This window comes from Rhamphochromis longiceps, linkage group LG7, assembly GCF_057381845.1.
Source record: "Rhamphochromis longiceps isolate RC_006_pf linkage group LG7, R_longiceps_female_GT1.1, whole genome shotgun sequence".
Classification (NCBI taxonomy): Eukaryota; Metazoa; Chordata; class Actinopteri; order Cichliformes; family Cichlidae; genus Rhamphochromis; species Rhamphochromis longiceps.
Window position 1 is genome coordinate 34,481,625 of NC_140563.1, and position 18,689 is coordinate 34,500,313.

The window sequence follows — 18,689 nt, forward strand, 5'->3', positions numbered from 1 at the left end:
GGTAATAAAACACAGATCATTGAATTTTCTGTATATTGAATACATCATTCAGTTGTTTACAGTGTTGGCTGGAAATCACGGTGAAGCCCGAGGCAAATGATATCAACCAAATCTAATTGCAGTCAGGAGTGAGCAAACCTGGAGTCCAATCAATGAAACAAGGTGTGTGTTACAGCTGCTTTGATTTATATAAAACACTTTAGGTTTGTTATTCATGAGAAGCATCTGCTGATGTTAACCATGCCTCTCTCAAAAAGAAAACAAAGCATTTCAGAAGACTTTGTATTAAGAAACTTTGATTTGCATAAAGGTGGAAAGGGGTTAGGAAAGTAATCTCAGAGAGTTTAGATATTAATCATCCAGAGTTTAAAAAACTGTCAAAAAATAGACTGTTTAGTTCCAAATTTAATCTTATTAAAAATATAGCTTGTGTCCAACTAAGATGACTTCAAAGGGCTCAAAGGAATCTGCGGAGCTGGTGGTGCCAGAGGAAAGGTCATGGCATCAGTACAGTCAATATGATTCATTCCAAGGGGACCACAAGTGTCTCCACAAAATTTAATGGCAATCCATTAAATAGCTGTTCTGTTTTTTCTACTTGGACCAAGCATCATTACCACATAGCATAGCTGCAAAAGCATGAAGCTGTGCTGGTTAGGAGAGTGCTGGTTCAGTTACAAGTGACACATTGAACATTGAAGTGTGAACACAACCATGAATTCAGTGCCAATGGAAAGTCAAATAGGAGCTTAAAAGACCAACAAAGTCCACACTGAGAGGTGGAGTGCACGGTGGTTTCTCTAATCAAACACAGCACTCTCTCAAAAAGACACCACTATTAAACCCTATTAGACCGCTAATTATAAATGTTAGGTAAGGTTTTCATTTTGTTTACAGTTGTGGGTTGGTTAACTAAGCACACAACTACATGGTTGTGTTTAGGAAAGGATAACTGTTGGGGCTAGCCTGAGGTTGTTGCTTTAATGACAAGAGTGTTGAGTGAGATTCAAGAGTTAGGGGACCCAGCTTAGATCACCTCAGAAACTTATTCTGAACACGCAACCTGATGTGGAACTGGTCATGTTTTGAGTTTCAGTTTAAAATTACTCAACAACATCCTCTGCATGCTCGGCAATTCTAATACAGCTCCTCTGCCTAAGAAGCGCATGCATGTGTGTGCAACAAAGTTACATTTACGTATACAAACTGTATACGTCACACTGTCATGGGAATCTGCATGCGCTCAGTTGGTGCTGCAGAAAAAGTTTACCAGCCAGTAGATTTAATTTCACTTTGATCTCTCCACATGTCACAGGCTATGAGACATTGTCAAGCCTTAATGCACTGATTAGCTTAATGTTTTAATGTATCAGGTTTAAAGTTTAACAGCTGTAATGTGCAGCTGTTATGCTTGAAATAAAGAGCGGCACTCAGAGGGCATTGAGTGGTCAAATAAAAATATGAAGCCACAAATTCACAGGACCTTCTGCCCATGTGGCACTCTTATCTTCTTTGCAGCAACTTTCTGATTTTTCTGTTATATTTTGCTGTGTTGAATGTTTTCACAGTAAAACATGAATGAAGTACAATTCATCTGAAGTACTCAGGGCAGGTGGATGCTTGTCGATTTAAAAAAAAGAAAAGCATGCACACACAAAGAAAATATGAGAAACGGAAGTATCAAAACCTAACTAACTATTCTACCATAAAATAAATTAAAAATTTAATCCTGGCTTCCTCATCTTTTATTAATTGTATAAGTAACTGTGGTAAGAAGAAAGTCTGTTCTACAAAATACTCTGAATCCTAGCCCATCCTCTAGAGAGTAAAACAATTAAAAAATAAAGAAAAAAAGGAGGTTACACAACTAGTATGCAAGCTGGCCATAAACTACTGGCCAGAATCAAGCAAAGATGGTTGAAATGAAACAATGAGAGCCATTCCCAAATCCAAACCTACTAGAATGAAAGCTGGTGACCCCTTAAACCAGCTGCAGAGACTAATGCTATGGTGCAGTCGAAGCATGCGATTGGGCGCTGGTCCAAACAATTGTGATGGAGGGTGGGACAAAGGAGAAGCAGTCAAGGGAGATGAAGTCAAGGCAAAGAACGAGTGCTGGCACCAATCAGACGCAGAGGCTTCACACAGTAATTAATATGGTGAACAAACGCACATGGGGAAGGAGTAAAACCCAGAGCAGTGCTGCTGTAATTTTAACACAACTGTGGTGTTTTAACATATTTCCATGAGACACAGTGGATAATTTGTAATGCTGGCATAATGCTAGCACTCTGTGTGTGTTGCCAGCATCGCTCTACTGTCATCTGGTAGCTTAAGTTGAAAGGAAAGCTATGTTTCAAACCACAGAAACAGTTCCTTTATTGCCCATTCTGCTTCCACAAGCGTGACATACATTCCCCTGTTAGTTTCTTTTACTGTCCTTGCAGAAACTTGCGTCTGTGGGAACTGTCAGACATAACATCCACGGATATACATCAACAGCACAGTGCTCCACAACAGCAACAACAGTGTCACCAAGAATCGAAAGTACAGCAAAAATATAAGTGACCCTCAGCTCATATCACCTGGATTTGTTTAACAGTTATATTGCAGTAATAAACGACCTCTGGGAAGGGAAGTCCACACTGTGCCTCCATCCTGATGATACTTCTTTACTGGGTAGTCATGTGTGTGTTAAGCTCATGTGGTTGGTTGTTTTGCAGAATCCCAGGAACATGTTAGATTTAGTGTGCAGCTCAAGGACACTGTCAAAGACAGTCAGCAATAGGATGTTCTCTGAAAGTACCAGCATGCCCTCTTTCACCGTTTTGGCAGCAGAATCTTGATTGTCCTCTGATGACACTCTGTTCTTGACCCCACGGTTGCGCCCTTGAGATGATCAGTGCAAGCCGTGTTTGTGTTGATACTTTGTTTTAGAGCAAATACTGCTCTCACATGTGGACTTATGTTGCGCTGATTATTCTCTCTGTCGCTTTATTTGCCACTTTATCCTCCCTTGGATTCCCCTCCACTGGCCTTGCTGTCCCCAAAGACCCTGCAAGGCAAGGCAATCTAACCCTGCACAGGAAACCAGTCAGCCTGTTATTGCTGGCAGCCAATGGAGCGGCCATGTTTTAATATTTATCCTCCAAACCCCTCGTACCACATAAATCAAGGGTGCAGAGGGGCAATACTAGAACTTACCCACTGTTAACAGAAACCGCAAACGCCCTTGAACAGGAAGAAAAGGTAAATAGTGGAGCAGATTGGCGGTAAGGAAGGGTTCGGCAGAGCCAACACAGAAACTGAACCGGTACGTCGATAAACGAGGAGAGGGAAATTCAGAACTTGAAAAGAAAATGAAAAGAAAGATGTTCTGTTCTTGATTTACACTAATCAGTCACATGAAGCCAAAGGGATAATAATTTATAACACTTTGCTTTCATGACAAATGTTAGACATACCAACAGCTGCTTATATAGACACTGTATATCACTGTTCAGCATAAACAGTGGAATGCTCATATTTCCAAGAGAAGAAGAAAAAAACAGTTTTGCTTGGAGATAATTCCAGCTATTCATTTATTTGGGGGATTTTATAGCATTTCAGTTGTCATATGACATACAGCATATCTAATGTGTTTCTATGTAGATTCCTCTTGTGAGCCTTGAAAAGTTTACATAATCAGATTTCGGCAGACAGGCCGGGCTGAAATTGCAGCCAGGAGAAACATTCCCAAAGGACATTCGGGGTTCAGCATGTAGTTCACACAAACTGAGGTATGGAATCCAACCTGCTAACGTCTGGCAGCCACAGCTACACAATAACCGAATTAAGCTATGGCGAAACAAAACTTCATTATTATTATCTGTGATGTATCCTCTCCTAATTCCACAGTGTCAGCAGACTCCCAAACTAAAACTCACAGCTGGATTCTGTCTGTCACTCCTGAAGCCAAGAGCAGGGGTGTAGTTAATCCTACTGGGCTAATAAATTGCCTCTTATCTCTCCTCCGAGGAATCAACTTGTCAGATTTCGCAGATAGTGCTCATGCAATGAAATGGCACAGTGCACTCCGTTTAACCACTTGAAGCCATTAGCGTGTCATGTTGGAACGGCTCAGCTCCCTGGGTCCTATAAACCCAGTTTCAGCTGGGCGCGGGGATCGACAGCCTTGGAAGCATAAGCTGGCGCCCCGACATGGTTCCTGTCACCAGCTAATATGTCAGTCATCATATTTTTTGATCCGCCACTTAACACAAGGGAAAACACTCAAGCCATTCACTTCTGACCCTTGAGAAAGTTCCTGTTTTTTGCCAGACCTCTAGTTCAGTGTAAAGCCAGCCTCTCCCAGAATCCCTACAGCATACAAACATCATGTTACAGCAAACTGATAAAGGGCAGAGGTTTTGTATGCTTTTGATTTTGCTCATGCTTGCGTTGTAATTTAGTTTCAGAGCAGGGACATAAGTGTGAGGAAACACTGTGCGCATTTCCCTCATAAACTCTCCGGGCGTTCATGCATATCTCAGTCGATGATAATGTCTGTTTCTAGGTGTGCTAAAGCCCAGTGTCACAGGGAGTATCTGGTGTCAGGTACGCTGCACGTGCTCAGCCCGCCTCGCTTTTATAGAAAGCCCAGATGTTTGTTAGAAGGTTTAAAGGCAGCTGAACCGTGGCGTGGAGCTCAGGCTGTGTAGCAAGCTACTCTGTTATTACAGGTTGGTAATTCTTTTCAGGGGCGTGCAGTTTGAAGAGGAGGTATATGGAGCTGAGAATAGTAACAGCACCCATGGGGCCGATAATGTCAAAAGCAGTCTTGATCAAACCTGTACGAGTCTGAGAGGCTTTTTATAATTTCTTGCTTATTCTGAAAAAAGGGGACATGAAGTGTTGAATGGTTGCTGGTTTGGCCGAATGTTCATCTGTGTGTGAACAAGCACCCCCTTGAGTTCTCTTATCAGTGTAATTTTGTTAGGAAAGGCAAAAAGAGAAAGGGAGACAAATTAAGTAGCCGATCGAAGAAAAAAAAACAAAAAACCAAAATATCAAACTATACTATCTATATAAATGTGTAATCTGATTCAAGAAGTATAAAATATATCGGGAAAAAACGTCTTCATCCTTCCTCTTCCTGGAAATAGTTGAGGAAGATAAAAGTTCCTGTGTGTCATAAGTACGGTAGTTTTTCTTGAGATGATGACAATTTTAACGTTGGAAGTCTTTATGGTCAAAATGGCAAACAGCATACGAATCTTTTCATTTTAAAGTTATCCAGCAATATTATAACTCAACCTGACAAGACTTTAACATGTCTGCTTGTAAATTTCAAGCCAACCTCAAGTCAGATCCGCTTCACACATGCCTAGAGTCCGTTCGGTGACCTCCCATTTCCCCATCTAGACAACCACTGGCTGTCAGGGAAGGTTGTAGGGGAATATTCCTGGTCTTCTCTTTTTTTGCCATTCCTTGACAGGGACAATTTCGAGCAGACGGGAAAGTGTGGACAGAAAAGCGAATGATGCACAGCAAAGGGCCTGGGGTGGATGAAGTCCAGACCACTTTAGTAATAGATCAAGGCTCAGCCACACTAGAGTAAAAATAAGAGGGCAACGTCTTTGTGTCTGGAAGAAAACAGTTGCATGGTGACTGCTGTGAATTTGTTTGTGCATTTGGCGATCGATTGAATTTAGTTTCACCACCAAATGGTCATCCAGGGGTGACCGGATTCGATCACAAAGAGTCATGGTGGGAGGCAACCTGTCTCTAAAAAACCACGGTCCAACTCAGACTGAGTGCAATCACTTTCAGGCAGATGATTGAATTTATAAACGCAGACGGATTGCCAACACGTTGCAATCAGCCTGGGTCGGTCTGCGCTGATGATGAGTACGACTGGTCTGCAAAGTGTCTCTTTGCAATAAGGGATTCGACTTAACTGCTTGTCCACTGGTCATATTCTGGTCACACTCACCTTTCAGTTAAATTGCCATCTTGTAGAAATGTCATTATTAATGGAGGAATCCCTACCTTTTTGTTTGAAATGTAGGCGGTTCTGCCAGGACTCTGAATATATATAGTTAATGTGAATCACAGATATCTTATTCTCATTGATTTATCACAGTTAATCAACATATTATAAAAACAGATTTTCTGTGAATAGCTGCAGTCCTGGTCTCTGTCTTTGAAGCAACCATTTCAAAGTCAACAAGATCACAAGTCTGTTGCTTGCAATGCCGTGGTCTCCAATCACTATTTTTCTTATTGTAGCATAAGCACTTTTCCCTTAACCAGGTGAGCTCCAACAGCACCCTTCAGGTGACAAATTAAAGGAAAAAACAGTGTACCATCAGAAAACTCATGGCAGTCTGGCTTTTGCATCCCTGTGGTAATTGAGACTGAAAACCTGTGTTTTCCACACAAGAAACTGATCAGGATTCAGAAACTATAAAGACCTTACAGCAAAAATCAGCTGTAGTATTGGCATCAATAAAATCTTATACATATCCATCCATGGGAATATTTTAATCCTTGACGAGAACCACACCCATAAGAGAAAGATTATTTAAAAAATGCCACTTACAGCGCTGCAAAGTCACATGATCAACTGAATATGAGTTCAAGGTTGGTTTTAAAAAGCCATCAGCCTGTATGTGTGAGCATATACACATTTCACTAACTATCAGGGAGAATATAATGAGAAGCAGAAAAGTGGGGAGGAAACCTTGAGTCAAAAAAAAAAAAGGTGGAAGATCCTTGCCCGAACATCTTGGATAACTAGGTGGAAAAATCTGTGTCACAGGGCGGCGTTGCTGACAGTGGCAGAAGATGACTCTCATGGACCAGCTGCACAGTGACAAACAGCAAACAGCATGGTTTTATCCTGCTGCTGCTCATGTTAAAAGTATTTCCTCCTTCTTTTACTGTCATCTTGTCTCACAGTATTGCCTCCGAGACAAATCCCCGAGTTAGTCATGAAATCTTTAAATAAATTCAGTCGAATCCGTCATGGCCCTGGGTTCTTGTTTAGAGTTTGCTGAATTTTGGTTCTTGGTGTTTCACAGTGTTTCTCTGTCTTGCTTCACTTTGTCTCATCTATGTGTCAGGCCTTTTATCCTCTTGGTTTCCACTTCTTTCCACGTCTTATTTTAGCAGTCCTGGGTTAAAGGGCAGGCTGTATCTAAATGGAGGACATCATTCAACAAAATCCCGAAAAACAGTTCATCAAAACACAAAAATACCAGCAGGCTTAAGCCGATAAATGGGATATTTCTGTAGATGTTGTCAGTATCACTGTGGGCATCACTAAGGGAAAGGCATTAGAGTATAAACAGAAAAGGACCAGGCACAGAGTGCTTGGATGTTGAAAGTGGAAGTAGCAGTAGCAGCCAGACAAGCCAACAGGGTACCTTAGAAAAGTGCGCAGGGAAGAGCGATTGTGGTGCTTGATGGGCCTCACACCAGCAATCACAAGGACTGAAAGCTGGCTAACACTGCAGGATGTGGAATATGTAAATTTAATAATCAAGTCTGAAGTATAAAACAGAGCAACCCAGTCCTGTTTAGGAAGTGATGCTTTTCTGCAGACTCTCTTTACAAAAAAGGATTCGATTTTTCAATGTCAAGTGGCCATTTATTCTTCTGCATAACCCGTGTACATAACCAAACCTTGTCATCACAGAACCTCCAACCTAAGAAAGCTCAGGTTTCTCCTGCCCCTGCACTTTGCTCCACTTTGTCACCAGATGAAACTGCTTTTAACAGCTTTATTTTTTTTGCCTGACCCATTCACACCCCAGCTTTTTTGTCCTTCCCATCCAGGCTCTATTCATATTCCCCTTTTTACTTTCTCTACTCCATTCTCCAAAGTTCACCTGCATTCCCCCTATCCCATTATCAAAACCATTTTACCATGCCGAAGCGGCTTGCTGATTCTTCCCCGACACGAACAGCCTGCCTTTCATAGAAAAGTGCTCCCCCTCTCTCTCTCCCATGAATGCATGGTATTAATAGCATCTAGCATGCAGCTTTCATTGCAGTCTCACAAATGGAAATGTTTTGTAGGAAGGTGTACATCTCACATTTCTCTCAAAAGGAAGTCAGAGGGGTAAGTGCCACACCACTGGCGCTATTACATTTTTTTTCAGGGTATGGCTGAATTATTGATCACATTAGTCTAAAAGAGTGGCAGCTCACTGATCAATAACAGGCCCTTAAGGTTCCATTAGCTGTATTGTTCAATAACGACTGGTTCTTTTGCGACGCATTCAATGAGTCTTTAAAGGCAAAACTCCCTATTAAGTGAATTCAGGCCATATGAACCCTCGTCTAACATAAAGGTGACATATGACACAGTGGTTTGCCGGCATTTCACTTTTATTGAACACATAGCTATATTAAGATTGATCACGCTGAATCAGCTGACAGATCTGACGTATTCCTGTATAATAAACATGTTACAGCTGACATTTACACATCCAGTCAAGCATCCAATTTGGGAGAGGTCAGTAGGAAAGCCATTAAATTCATCGTGGGCAGTAGCACAAGTAATATTTATTCATCTGACTGGCCGAGTGCTCGCATAATGTATCGATTTATTCTGAAATGAGACTGAGTAAAATAAATTGAGATGGATACAGTGGCAGATTAGACAAAACATACAGTGGGCTTCTCTCTTTTTGATTCCCCATTTATGGATGAAAAAATGATTTAAAGACAAAAAGGGACCCTCAACCCAACATCACCTGTTTTTTGTTTTTTTAATGCCAAAACATAAAAAAAATTTCAAACACACACCAATCAAGAAATGATGTTTGTAGATTTAACAAAGTATTACAGAGTCACTGGTTCATCTGTGTTGTGCTATTAAAATAATAAAATGTACTCTGTGAAACAAAGAAAAATTTGCTTCTCATAAAGCAAATTATTTGGACAATTTGTCTTTTAAACTGCTTTCTGCATATAAAAATATTTGAACATCTTAGAATAAAGGACAGAAAACAGCACAGGAACAAAAGAGATCAATTAACAAAATTATTCCTATAAAATATATTGGAATGACCCCACTTGGTCATTTCAGTCACTGAAACAGCTTGGTCTCTTGAGGGCTATCCAACCTAGAGCCATGGCACCAATAGTGCCATAAATTGTTAGGAAAATATATTAAAGTATTGAGGTTTCTCTTGTGCCCTCATGTGCACATTGCTCAGGAGTTGCTACCATATTGTAGTAAAACTTGAAAAAGTGCAACACAAACCAAATTTGGCAACAGTTCGTTTTCAGGGTAAAAAGCACAACTTCTCAGTTTCACTACAGCTCGGAGAGCAGCTGGTTAATATTTGTAGATAAGTCCATCACTTCTGTTTAAACTACCACCATTGCAATTTGATGGAGACCAAAGCCAGACCAAAGCAATTACAAGGACGTAAAGAGAATACATATTGTGCTTGGAACATTAGCAACTATTTTCAAAGCAACTTTTGTCAACCTCCAGGCAAAACATGCAACAGGTGGAGGAATAATTCTTTTCCCCTAACAACGACCAGTGTCTAGGCCTGTGTGGCTATGACTGTATGCATTTGATCCTATATTATCACCATGATTATCAATGTTGAGGTTGTTTTGCAAAACAATTAATGCAATACACACTCTTTATTTTTCTTAAAAGTAATGCAGTACTGTACATTAGAGAAGGTAATTTGTTACATTATTTTCTCGTTACTCTGTAAAATGACTTGAAATGTATTTAACACATAATTACATGTTAACAATATAAACCTTAGGCTACAATTTTACACGCCAACACAAATCCCTATCAGAATGAGGGCATACATATGATCTTGTAGTTTTTAGGTATGAACACAAAACTACATGTAACCTGGACGTGTGTCCCTCTATCTATAAAGAGATGATCTATACTGCTCGCCCAAGTGCAATGTCTACAATATCCGAATCTAGGTTTGGGAAGGAGATTGGCGGTAGCAACTCTGTAAGAGCAATGAGACTTCCAACCCACATAACACGCACGACCACAGGTTTATGAAACAAAGTTTGCTTTATATATTTCCTTTTGGATCAGTTCCCTTTGCTCATCCTCAATGTAGGGATACCTCCAAATGCAGTAACCATCTCAAATGCATCACAAAATAATTGAAACAATCAAAATAGATGTAAGACAAGAAACACAATATTTCAACACCCCAAAGAAAAGGAAAAAGAAAAGAAAATAGCACGTGAGTGTCCAGTTCCTTATGGTGTCAGTTTATTCAGTTACCCACTGTCCTGGGTTAAGAACTGAAAACGACCTGAATCTCAGGCGGAGAAAAAGTAGCAAAAGAAAATGATAAGGTATCTCTCAGGTGGGCTTCCTTTTGTTTTTTTTTCCTACCGCCCTCCTGGTACGGCAGGCATCAACGTGTAGCGTCCTGACACAGAGAAGGCCTCCACAGCAGCAACAGTGTCTTAGACCCACGATACCAGCTCCTCACTTGGCACCCATGGAACTGTACCTCAAAAAAAAACCAGTCTGCACACAAATATGCAGAATGTTAGATGTCCACATTCCTTAAATGTCCTTGTTCCTAATGTCCTTGGTTCTTTTGAAATATTAAAATAAATTTGCATCTTGTGACACATTAAAAGTAAACACACCGGTATTACTGTGCATCACCCGCAGTTACAGTAACAGCACAGCTATTGCACGTGAACTGCGCATAACCACTTAGCTGGCCGCGGCTGAACTAGCAGGCCCAAGAAAGTAAAACACTAGACACTCATAATAACCAAAACTGTCACAACATTGCAATACTATGAAAACACATCTTAAACATCATTAAACACATTTACTACTATTCTGACTGGTTAGTTATTTTTTCCAGTGCATTGAACTGCAATAGCGGTGCTAAGTGAGCTAGGCTAACTCACCAGAATAGTTCAAAAAGTTCAAAGAAATACTCCGGCTCCTTTCAGGTAGGTACCCGTCTGTGGTTCACCGCTAACGACAGCTCTCTCACAAATGTTAATTAAACCTCTTTCCTCTCTTTCAACTGGAAAAAACCGTGCTCCGCGGCAGCATGGAGTTTTTCCTTGCCGTCCTTTTTCCTCTACACCACACCTTCACGCGCACGGAGCTGCAGATGGTGCCTTCAGGGCAAGCCCGGAAATTAAACTATCAGACAAGGACTACGATGCATTCAAAGAACCCTGTACTTCTGATTGCTGTAAATCTTACCAGGGTTACATTCTCCCCCTCTAGACTGCATGAGTCCCAGCATGCATACCTGCCCCTACCGGTACAGACACATGTGAAATAGCAGCCCCTAAAGCCTGAAAGAATGAACTAATGGCCAAGGTTAAAGGCTCCCCCAGCTCATCGTAGGTGAGTTTCCGAGGCGGACGTCTCTCCCTAGTAGAACGCCGGACACTTGCGTTCTCGGACTCTTGACTCTCAGATACTACATTGTCAGTGTCTGCAACTACAGGGTCTGTGGTGATGAGATCTGTGTTCTCTTCATCAGGTGAGATTTGTGTCACATCAGGTTCAGGAATATCAATGACAATATGGTCCGGAGTCCTACAGTGTGAAGTAGGATGTGTAACTGAACCACTATTCTCAGAGCTAACATAAGGAGTTCCTGGTTGAAGCTCGTGAGTAGGTCTTTCAGGTAAGTGTGCGGAACTTTGGGGCACAAAAGAAGGGGTGTCTGGGTTTAATACCCTGGAAACTGGCTGAGGCTCATTGAAGCCTCCTTCCCTCTGCAGGAAAGGACCCTTCGTGATGATTTCTGGCATCCATGTATTAGGATACAGTTCATCTTCATCACTGTACGACTCGTCCTCCTGACAATCAGTGTCCCCTTGCACGCCTTTTGTTGTTTTGCCCCTCAGTCTCATTTTCCTCGATGCGTCAGTGGAAGAACTTTGCTCTCTGATCTCAGTTACAGGTAGGAACCCGCACGGCAAAAGAAGGTCTCTATGCAACGTACGGTGTGGCCCCTCCCCTGTCTCAGGTTTGACTACATAAACAGGACTGTCGCTAATCCGTCTGACAACAACATGGATTTTCTGTTCCCACCGATCTGCCAGTTTGTGTTTCCCCCTGATATTCACGTTTCTCACTAAGACCTTATCCCCTTCTAAGAGTTCAGCTGCCCTGACCTCCCTGTCAAACCTAGCCTTGTTCTTCTCTCCCATCTTCTTGGCATTTTTAGCAGCTAATGAGTAGCTCTCCTGTAGGCGTTGACGAAGGCCCTTGACATACTCTGAGTGGGTCTTGTGACTTGCCATATCAGGTTGGATTCCCAGGACAAGATCAATCGGCAGTCTGGGCTGCCTACCAAACATTAGTTCGTAAGGCAAATAGCCTGTTGTACTGTTTCTCGTGCAATTGTATGCGTGGACCAGAGGTTTGACAAAATCTCTCCAATGATATTTGTCTCTCTCTTCCAGGGTCCCTAGCATACCAAGGAGGGTCCGGTTAAATCGTTCCACTGGGTTTCCCCGGGGATGGTACGGGGTGGTACGAACTTTGTCTGCTCCAATCAGTGTGCAGAGTTCTCTGATCGTCTTAGACTCAAAGTCCCTGCCCTGGTCGCTGAGCAGACGACTGGGGAACCCGTAGTGAACAATAAAGTTCTCCCATAAAGCCTTCGCAACAGTTCTGGCTTTCTGATCCCTAGTCGGCACCGCCACAGCAAATTTTGTAAAGTGGTCGGTGATGACTAAAATGTTTCTCGTGTCTCTATCATCCGGCTCAAGGGATAGATAATCCATACAAAGAAGTTCAAGTGGATAAGTAGCAGAAATGTTTTCCAAAGGCGCGGCCCTCTGAGGCACAGCCTTCCGCCTGAAACAGCGTTCGCACTTTTTGCACTTCTCCTCGATGTCTCTGGCCATTCTCGGCCAGTAGAACCTGGCACGAGCAAGCTGAAGTGCACGCTCAGAACCGAGATGGCCAACATCATCATGCACTCCTTGCAGTGCCCTCTCTCTGAACTGTTCGGGTAAGACCAACTGATACACCAGTTCGCCTCGCTCAGACCACTTCCTGTACAGGACACCATCCCTGAGTTCAAGTTTTTTCCACTCCCTAAAAAGAAGTTTGACATCGGGATGTTCAAGGTTTGTCTCTCTGAAACTGGGTTTTACAGCTCTCCTCACAAAGGTGATGACACGTGAGAGAGACGGATCATTATTTTGAGCATTACACCAGTCAGAGTTAGCCATGGATGGTAAAGTGCCCTCATCGAAAACATCAGGCACTACAGAAGGGTCGACAACAAGAGACTCCGCAATGACAGGCTGCTCTGAATGAGGGTGACGTTCATCTTTAACCATCACAAGATGACGTTGACATAATGCAGAGAACACCTCATGATCCATGTCATCTCCTGCTTCCATGAACCGTTTTTTCATGTCCTCTATTCTCTCTCTTTCTTTAGTGAAAGCTTCATCCTCAAGAGGCGGACCTTGAGGCCGCCGGGATAACCCATCTGCATCGCGGTTGGCCTGCCCTGCTCTGTACTTGATGGTAAACTGGTAAGTAGAAAGAGCGGCTAACCAGCGATGACCAGCAGCATCTAACTTCGCAGATGTCAAGACGTATGTGAGGGGGTTGTTGTCGGTAAGCACAGTGAAACTTGACCCATAAAGGAAATCACTGAACTTTTCACAAACGGCCCACTTTAAGGCCAAGAATTCGAGTTTGTGCGTAGGGTAGTTTCTCTCGCTCTTGGAAAGACCTCGACTGGCATACGCGACAACTCTGAGCTTCCCCTCCTGCTCTTGATAGAGCGCTGCCCCCAATCCATCGCGACAAGCATCAGTATGTACAACATATGGTAGTTGTGGATTCGCAAAAGCAAGGATGGGCGCAGACGTCAGTTTCTTGATCAGGGTTCTGAATGCACTCTCACACTCCGAAGTCCACTCCTCACCGAGCGGTGCATTAGGGCTCACAAGAGTCGTGAAGCGTTCCCTCTTGTACACTTTGCCCCTTTTCTTTGGTGGATAGTAGCCTGCTGTCAGGCTATTAAGAGGTTTGGCTATCTGGGAATATCCTTCGACAAACCGCCGATAATACCCAGCGAAGCCTAAGAAACATTTAAGCTCTTTCCTATTTGAAGGACGAGGCCAGTCTCTCAAGGCGGATATCTTGTCAGGGTCAGTATGAACTCCTCGTGCATCCACGACATGACCAAGATACTTTACTGACGTCTTAAAGAAGTGACATTTCTCCGGAGAAAGCTTTAGACCGAAATCTTTAAGACGGTTCAGCACCTTCATGAGTCGTGCTTCATGTTCTTCCAATGTGTCTGAAAAGACAATCAAGTCGTCCAGAAACACCAATACCTCATTGAGATGCAAGTCACCGACACACCTTTCCATAAGGCGCTGAAAAGTGCTTGGTGCGTTCGTGACACCCTGAGGCATGCGATTGAATTCAAAGAAGCCGAGGGGACACGTGAAAGCGGTTTTAGGCTTGTCTTCTTCGGCCATCTCAACCTGGTAATAACCAGATTTAAGGTCCATGACGGAGAACCATTTAGCACCGCTAAGGGCAGCAAAGGTCTCCTCAATGTTCGGAAGAGCGTATGCATCTCTGATGGTTCGAGCATTTAGCTTCCTGTAGTCGATGCATAACCTGATAGAACCATTCTTTTTCCGGACCAAGACCACTGGGGATGCAAAAGGGCTCTGTGACTCTTTAATAATTCCTGCATCAAGCAGTTCTTTAAGATGCTCCTTGACTGCCTCCCTGTCACTGGGATGAATAGGCCTTGGCCTCTCCTTAAAAGGAGTCTCGTCATGTAGCCTGATGTGATGTTTCACTGCAGTGGTGTGACCATATGACAGGTCATCCACAGCAAAGACTTCTGGAATAGATCTAAGCTTGGTGATGATACGATCTTTCCATTGTTCAGATATTGGTGAATCATCAAGATTGAACTCGAGGTTGTCACTGTCAGGCTTATTGTGATGAGAGTCACCTTTCACTGGTCCAAGTGATGTGACCTGCTGAGCTGCACATATTTGAGCAATGATGCATTTTGGCTGCAGCGTAACATCATGGTCACTAAGATTGCGCAGGACGACCGGGACCTTGCAGCTAGACTTAAATGGAATGTCCATCAGAGCAGCCTCAAGGAACACGCCACCTGGCAACCTGTGATGTTCATTGGGTTCAAGCACAAATGTGGTCTGACTGTTCCTTTTCAACCTGACATCACCTGTGATGCAGCACTTTTGTTTTGCAGGGATGGTGATGGGGTTTCCACCATGTAACCTGACAGGATGAGCATGGTTGTTGAGGTCATGGATCTGGGCAATATGCTGGAAGATCACTGCAAAATCTCTAGAGAAGAGTCTGCAAACAACCTCTGGACCATCCTGTTCAAGTACTTGTTCATAAAGTCGTAATAACACATTGGTACCAATCAACAGGGGGGTCCTGCTGTTGAACTGACACTCTGGCACCACAAGTGCTAACACGACTAGCTCCTCTTTCCTGCCAGGAACAGACAGCGGGAAAGTGACACGCGCTTCTATGTAACCAAGATAGGGGACCTGCTGTCCACCTGCTCCTTCGATTTCAAGAAGGGCATGAATTGGATGTATAGGTAAGTGAGACAGATGGTTCTTATGGAAACACTCGGACACTGTTGTAACTTGTGAGCCGGTGTCCATTATGGACTCACACTGTACACCCTCAAGAAAGACAGAAGCCGCACAACGAGGACCTACAAGCCCTGCAGGTATAGATCGCTCTGTGCAACGGTAGGTTTCAGTCATTGTGTGGGTTATGACTTTCTTCTGTGTTCCAGCACCATCAACTGATCTGTTGGGACAGGGGTTATCATCAACTGCAGCTCCTGGACGTCCCACAACAGGAGCTGCTACTAGTTTAAAGTGAATGGGGAAGCAGCCTGCTGAGCTAAAAACTTATCCTGCCTCTCCCGGAGTTCTGCATTTTTCTTGCGAACCAGTGCGGGGTTGGGTTCATTGGAGCAGTGAGCAGCAATGTGGTTGTCTTCCCCACACTTAAAACAAAACCACGGCCTCGGCATTCCAGGCACCTTAAGGCCCCTCTTCATGTTACTACTACTGATTGCAAAGCAGTCGGTCTTTTCAGTACTCTCTCTCTGATTTTGTGCTAGTTTTTCAACTTGCTTTGTCAGTTCAGCTATCTTGTTCTCAATATCAGAGGTTTCATCTCGCTTTGCTTTTACCACTAGGGGAGGATTACTATCATGAGTGAGGCTCGGTGGCTTTTTGTTTAGCTTTTCCAACTGTTTAGTTAGCTCATTTACTTTCTTTTCAAGCTTTGATGTCTCATTCGGCTTTGAGTTAGGCAGTGGGACAGGCTCACAGTCATAAGAGGGCATATCAAAAACATGGTGGGCATACATGTTAGCTTTCGAAGCACCTAAATGCTTTTTCATCCTATCTAGCTTTGTGGAACGGCGGTCTTCCTCAGTCCTCAGCATGAGGAGGAATTCAGGAAATGTTGGTGGATTTCCCTTTTTGCACTCTAACTGTAAGCCGATGATGATGCTCTGATCCCAACAGCCCCTACAAAACTGTCTGAGCAAATGATCATTGGAATTTCCAGCTGAGGCTCCCCCTCTAGAAATTGCTCTTGTGAGGAGGCTATGGAGCCTGTTCAAGTATGTTGATGGCTTCTCTCCACTATCTTGGTTAGAGCCGAGAAATGCCGCAAACAACTCCTCTCCATCCTCCACAACACCAAAAGCAGAATCAAGTTGAGTGATGTAGACACTTGGTGGTGAAGAGATGCCAAGAGGCTTCACAACATCAGCTGCTGGACTCAGCAAGCTCTCAAGAATCCTTCTCACCTTGTGAGCATCATTCAAGGAAGGATCGTTAAGGAGAAGATCAACTTGGGTGTGCCATGTTTCGTAGTCCACCTCACCGTTTGGCCTTGGCATCCGCCCAGAGAAGGTGCGCAACCTTATTTGTGGGGATGGTGAAGTGGTGGACTCACTTCGGATGACATGCTCCACAATCACTCTCTGGATCTGGGGGGGGGTTAAAAACATCCTCACTGATGTGGACTGGGCTCGTTGGTAAACTAGCAGATGCACTATAAACATGTGTGGGCTCTGCAGGCTCATTTTGATCATTATTAGGTGTGTTAGCATTTTGAGCTGCATAGGGCTGTGTAGCATTACTGTGTACGTCATGTGATGTGCCCTGGTTCCCATGCAGTTCCTCCTGAAGCACATTCAAGAAACCTTTCCTGCCACTGCCTGCGACAGACTTTAGTTCGTCCAGGTATCTGCAAGCTATCTCCCTCCCCACCACTTCCTGACAAACATCTCTAATGGTCCTCGCAAACCACATCACAGCTGGGTCCTTTGGACTTGGTACGGTACCCAAAGTAATGGGGTCGATTCTAGAGATAGACCTGTCAGATGCATACTGGACCAGGGCTCTACCCTCTGGTTGTCCTGATTCGTCAGGGATCCTCACTAATTTAGAAATATCTCCATTAACTTTGAACACAGCAGTTATTTCCTCATCTGTGTATTCTGGTCCTATACCTGTTACATACAGGGAGTTTTGACCATTAACCTCAAAACGATTGCAAATATCCATACCTGACTCAGTGGAACAAATCTCAAAAATCTCAAACGTGCGTAGTGTGGGGTGGAAGATCAGAAAGCTACTATTAACCAATCTCCTGGCTGGCTCGCCACTTTTTATGTAACCTGGACGTGTGTCCCTCTATCTATAAAGAGATGATCTATACTGCTCGCCCAAGTGCAATGTCTACAATATCCGAATCTAGGTTTGGGAAGGAGATTGGCGGTAGCAACTCTGTAAGAGCAATGAGACTTCCAACCCACATAACACGCACGACCACAGGTTTATGAAACAAAGTTTGCTTTATATATTTCCTTTTGGATCAGTTCCCTTTGCTCATCCTCAATGTAGGGATACCTCCAAATGCAGTAACCATCTCAAATGCATCACAAAATAATTGAAACAATCAAAATAGATGTAAGACAAGAAACACAATATTTCAACACTCCAAAGAAAAGGAAAAAGAAAAGAAAATAGCACGTGAGTGTCCAGTTCCTTATGGTGTCAGTTTATTCAGTTACCCACTGTCCTGGGTTAAGAACTGAAAACGACCTGAATCTCAGGCGGAGAAAAAGTAGCAAAAGAAAATGATAAGGTATCTCTCAGGTGGGCTTCCTTTTGTTTTTTTTCCTACCGCCCTCCTGGTACGGCAGGCATCAACGTGTAGCGTCCTGACACAGAGAAGGCCTCCACAGCAGCAACAGTGTCTTAGACCCACGATACCAGCTCCTCACTTGGCACCCATGGAACTGTACCTCAAAAAAAAACCAGTCTGCACACAAATATGCAGAATGTTAGATGTCCACATTCCTTAAATGTCCTTGTTCCTAATGTCCTTGGTTCTTTTGAAATATTAAAATAAATTTGCATCTTGTGACACATTAAAAGTAAACACACCGGTATTACTGTGCATCACCCGCAGTTACAGTAACAGCACAGCTATTGCACGTGAACTGCGCATAACCACTTAGCTGGCCGCGGCTGAACTAGCAGGCCCAAGAAAGTAAAACACTAGACACTCATAATAACCAAAACTGTCACAACATTGCAATACTATGAAAACACATCTTAAACATCATTAAACA

At 43.2% G+C, this 18,689-nt stretch overlaps 1 protein-coding gene across 1 annotated transcript; it reads right to left on the minus strand.

The window, feature by feature from the left end:
• Nucleotides 1–15,896: 15,896 nt before the first annotated feature.
• Nucleotides 15,897–17,616, minus strand: LOC146665725 (paraneoplastic antigen Ma2 homolog). Its single transcript, XM_085410954.1, has 2 exons — nt 17,197–17,616; nt 15,897–17,036 (listed from the first exon to the last, which is right to left on the minus strand). The coding sequence occupies exons 1-2, from the start codon at nt 17,614–17,616 to the stop codon at nt 15,897–15,899; spliced, it is 1,560 nt and encodes a 519-aa protein (XP_085267080.1).
• Nucleotides 17,617–18,689: the final 1,073 nt, after the last annotated feature.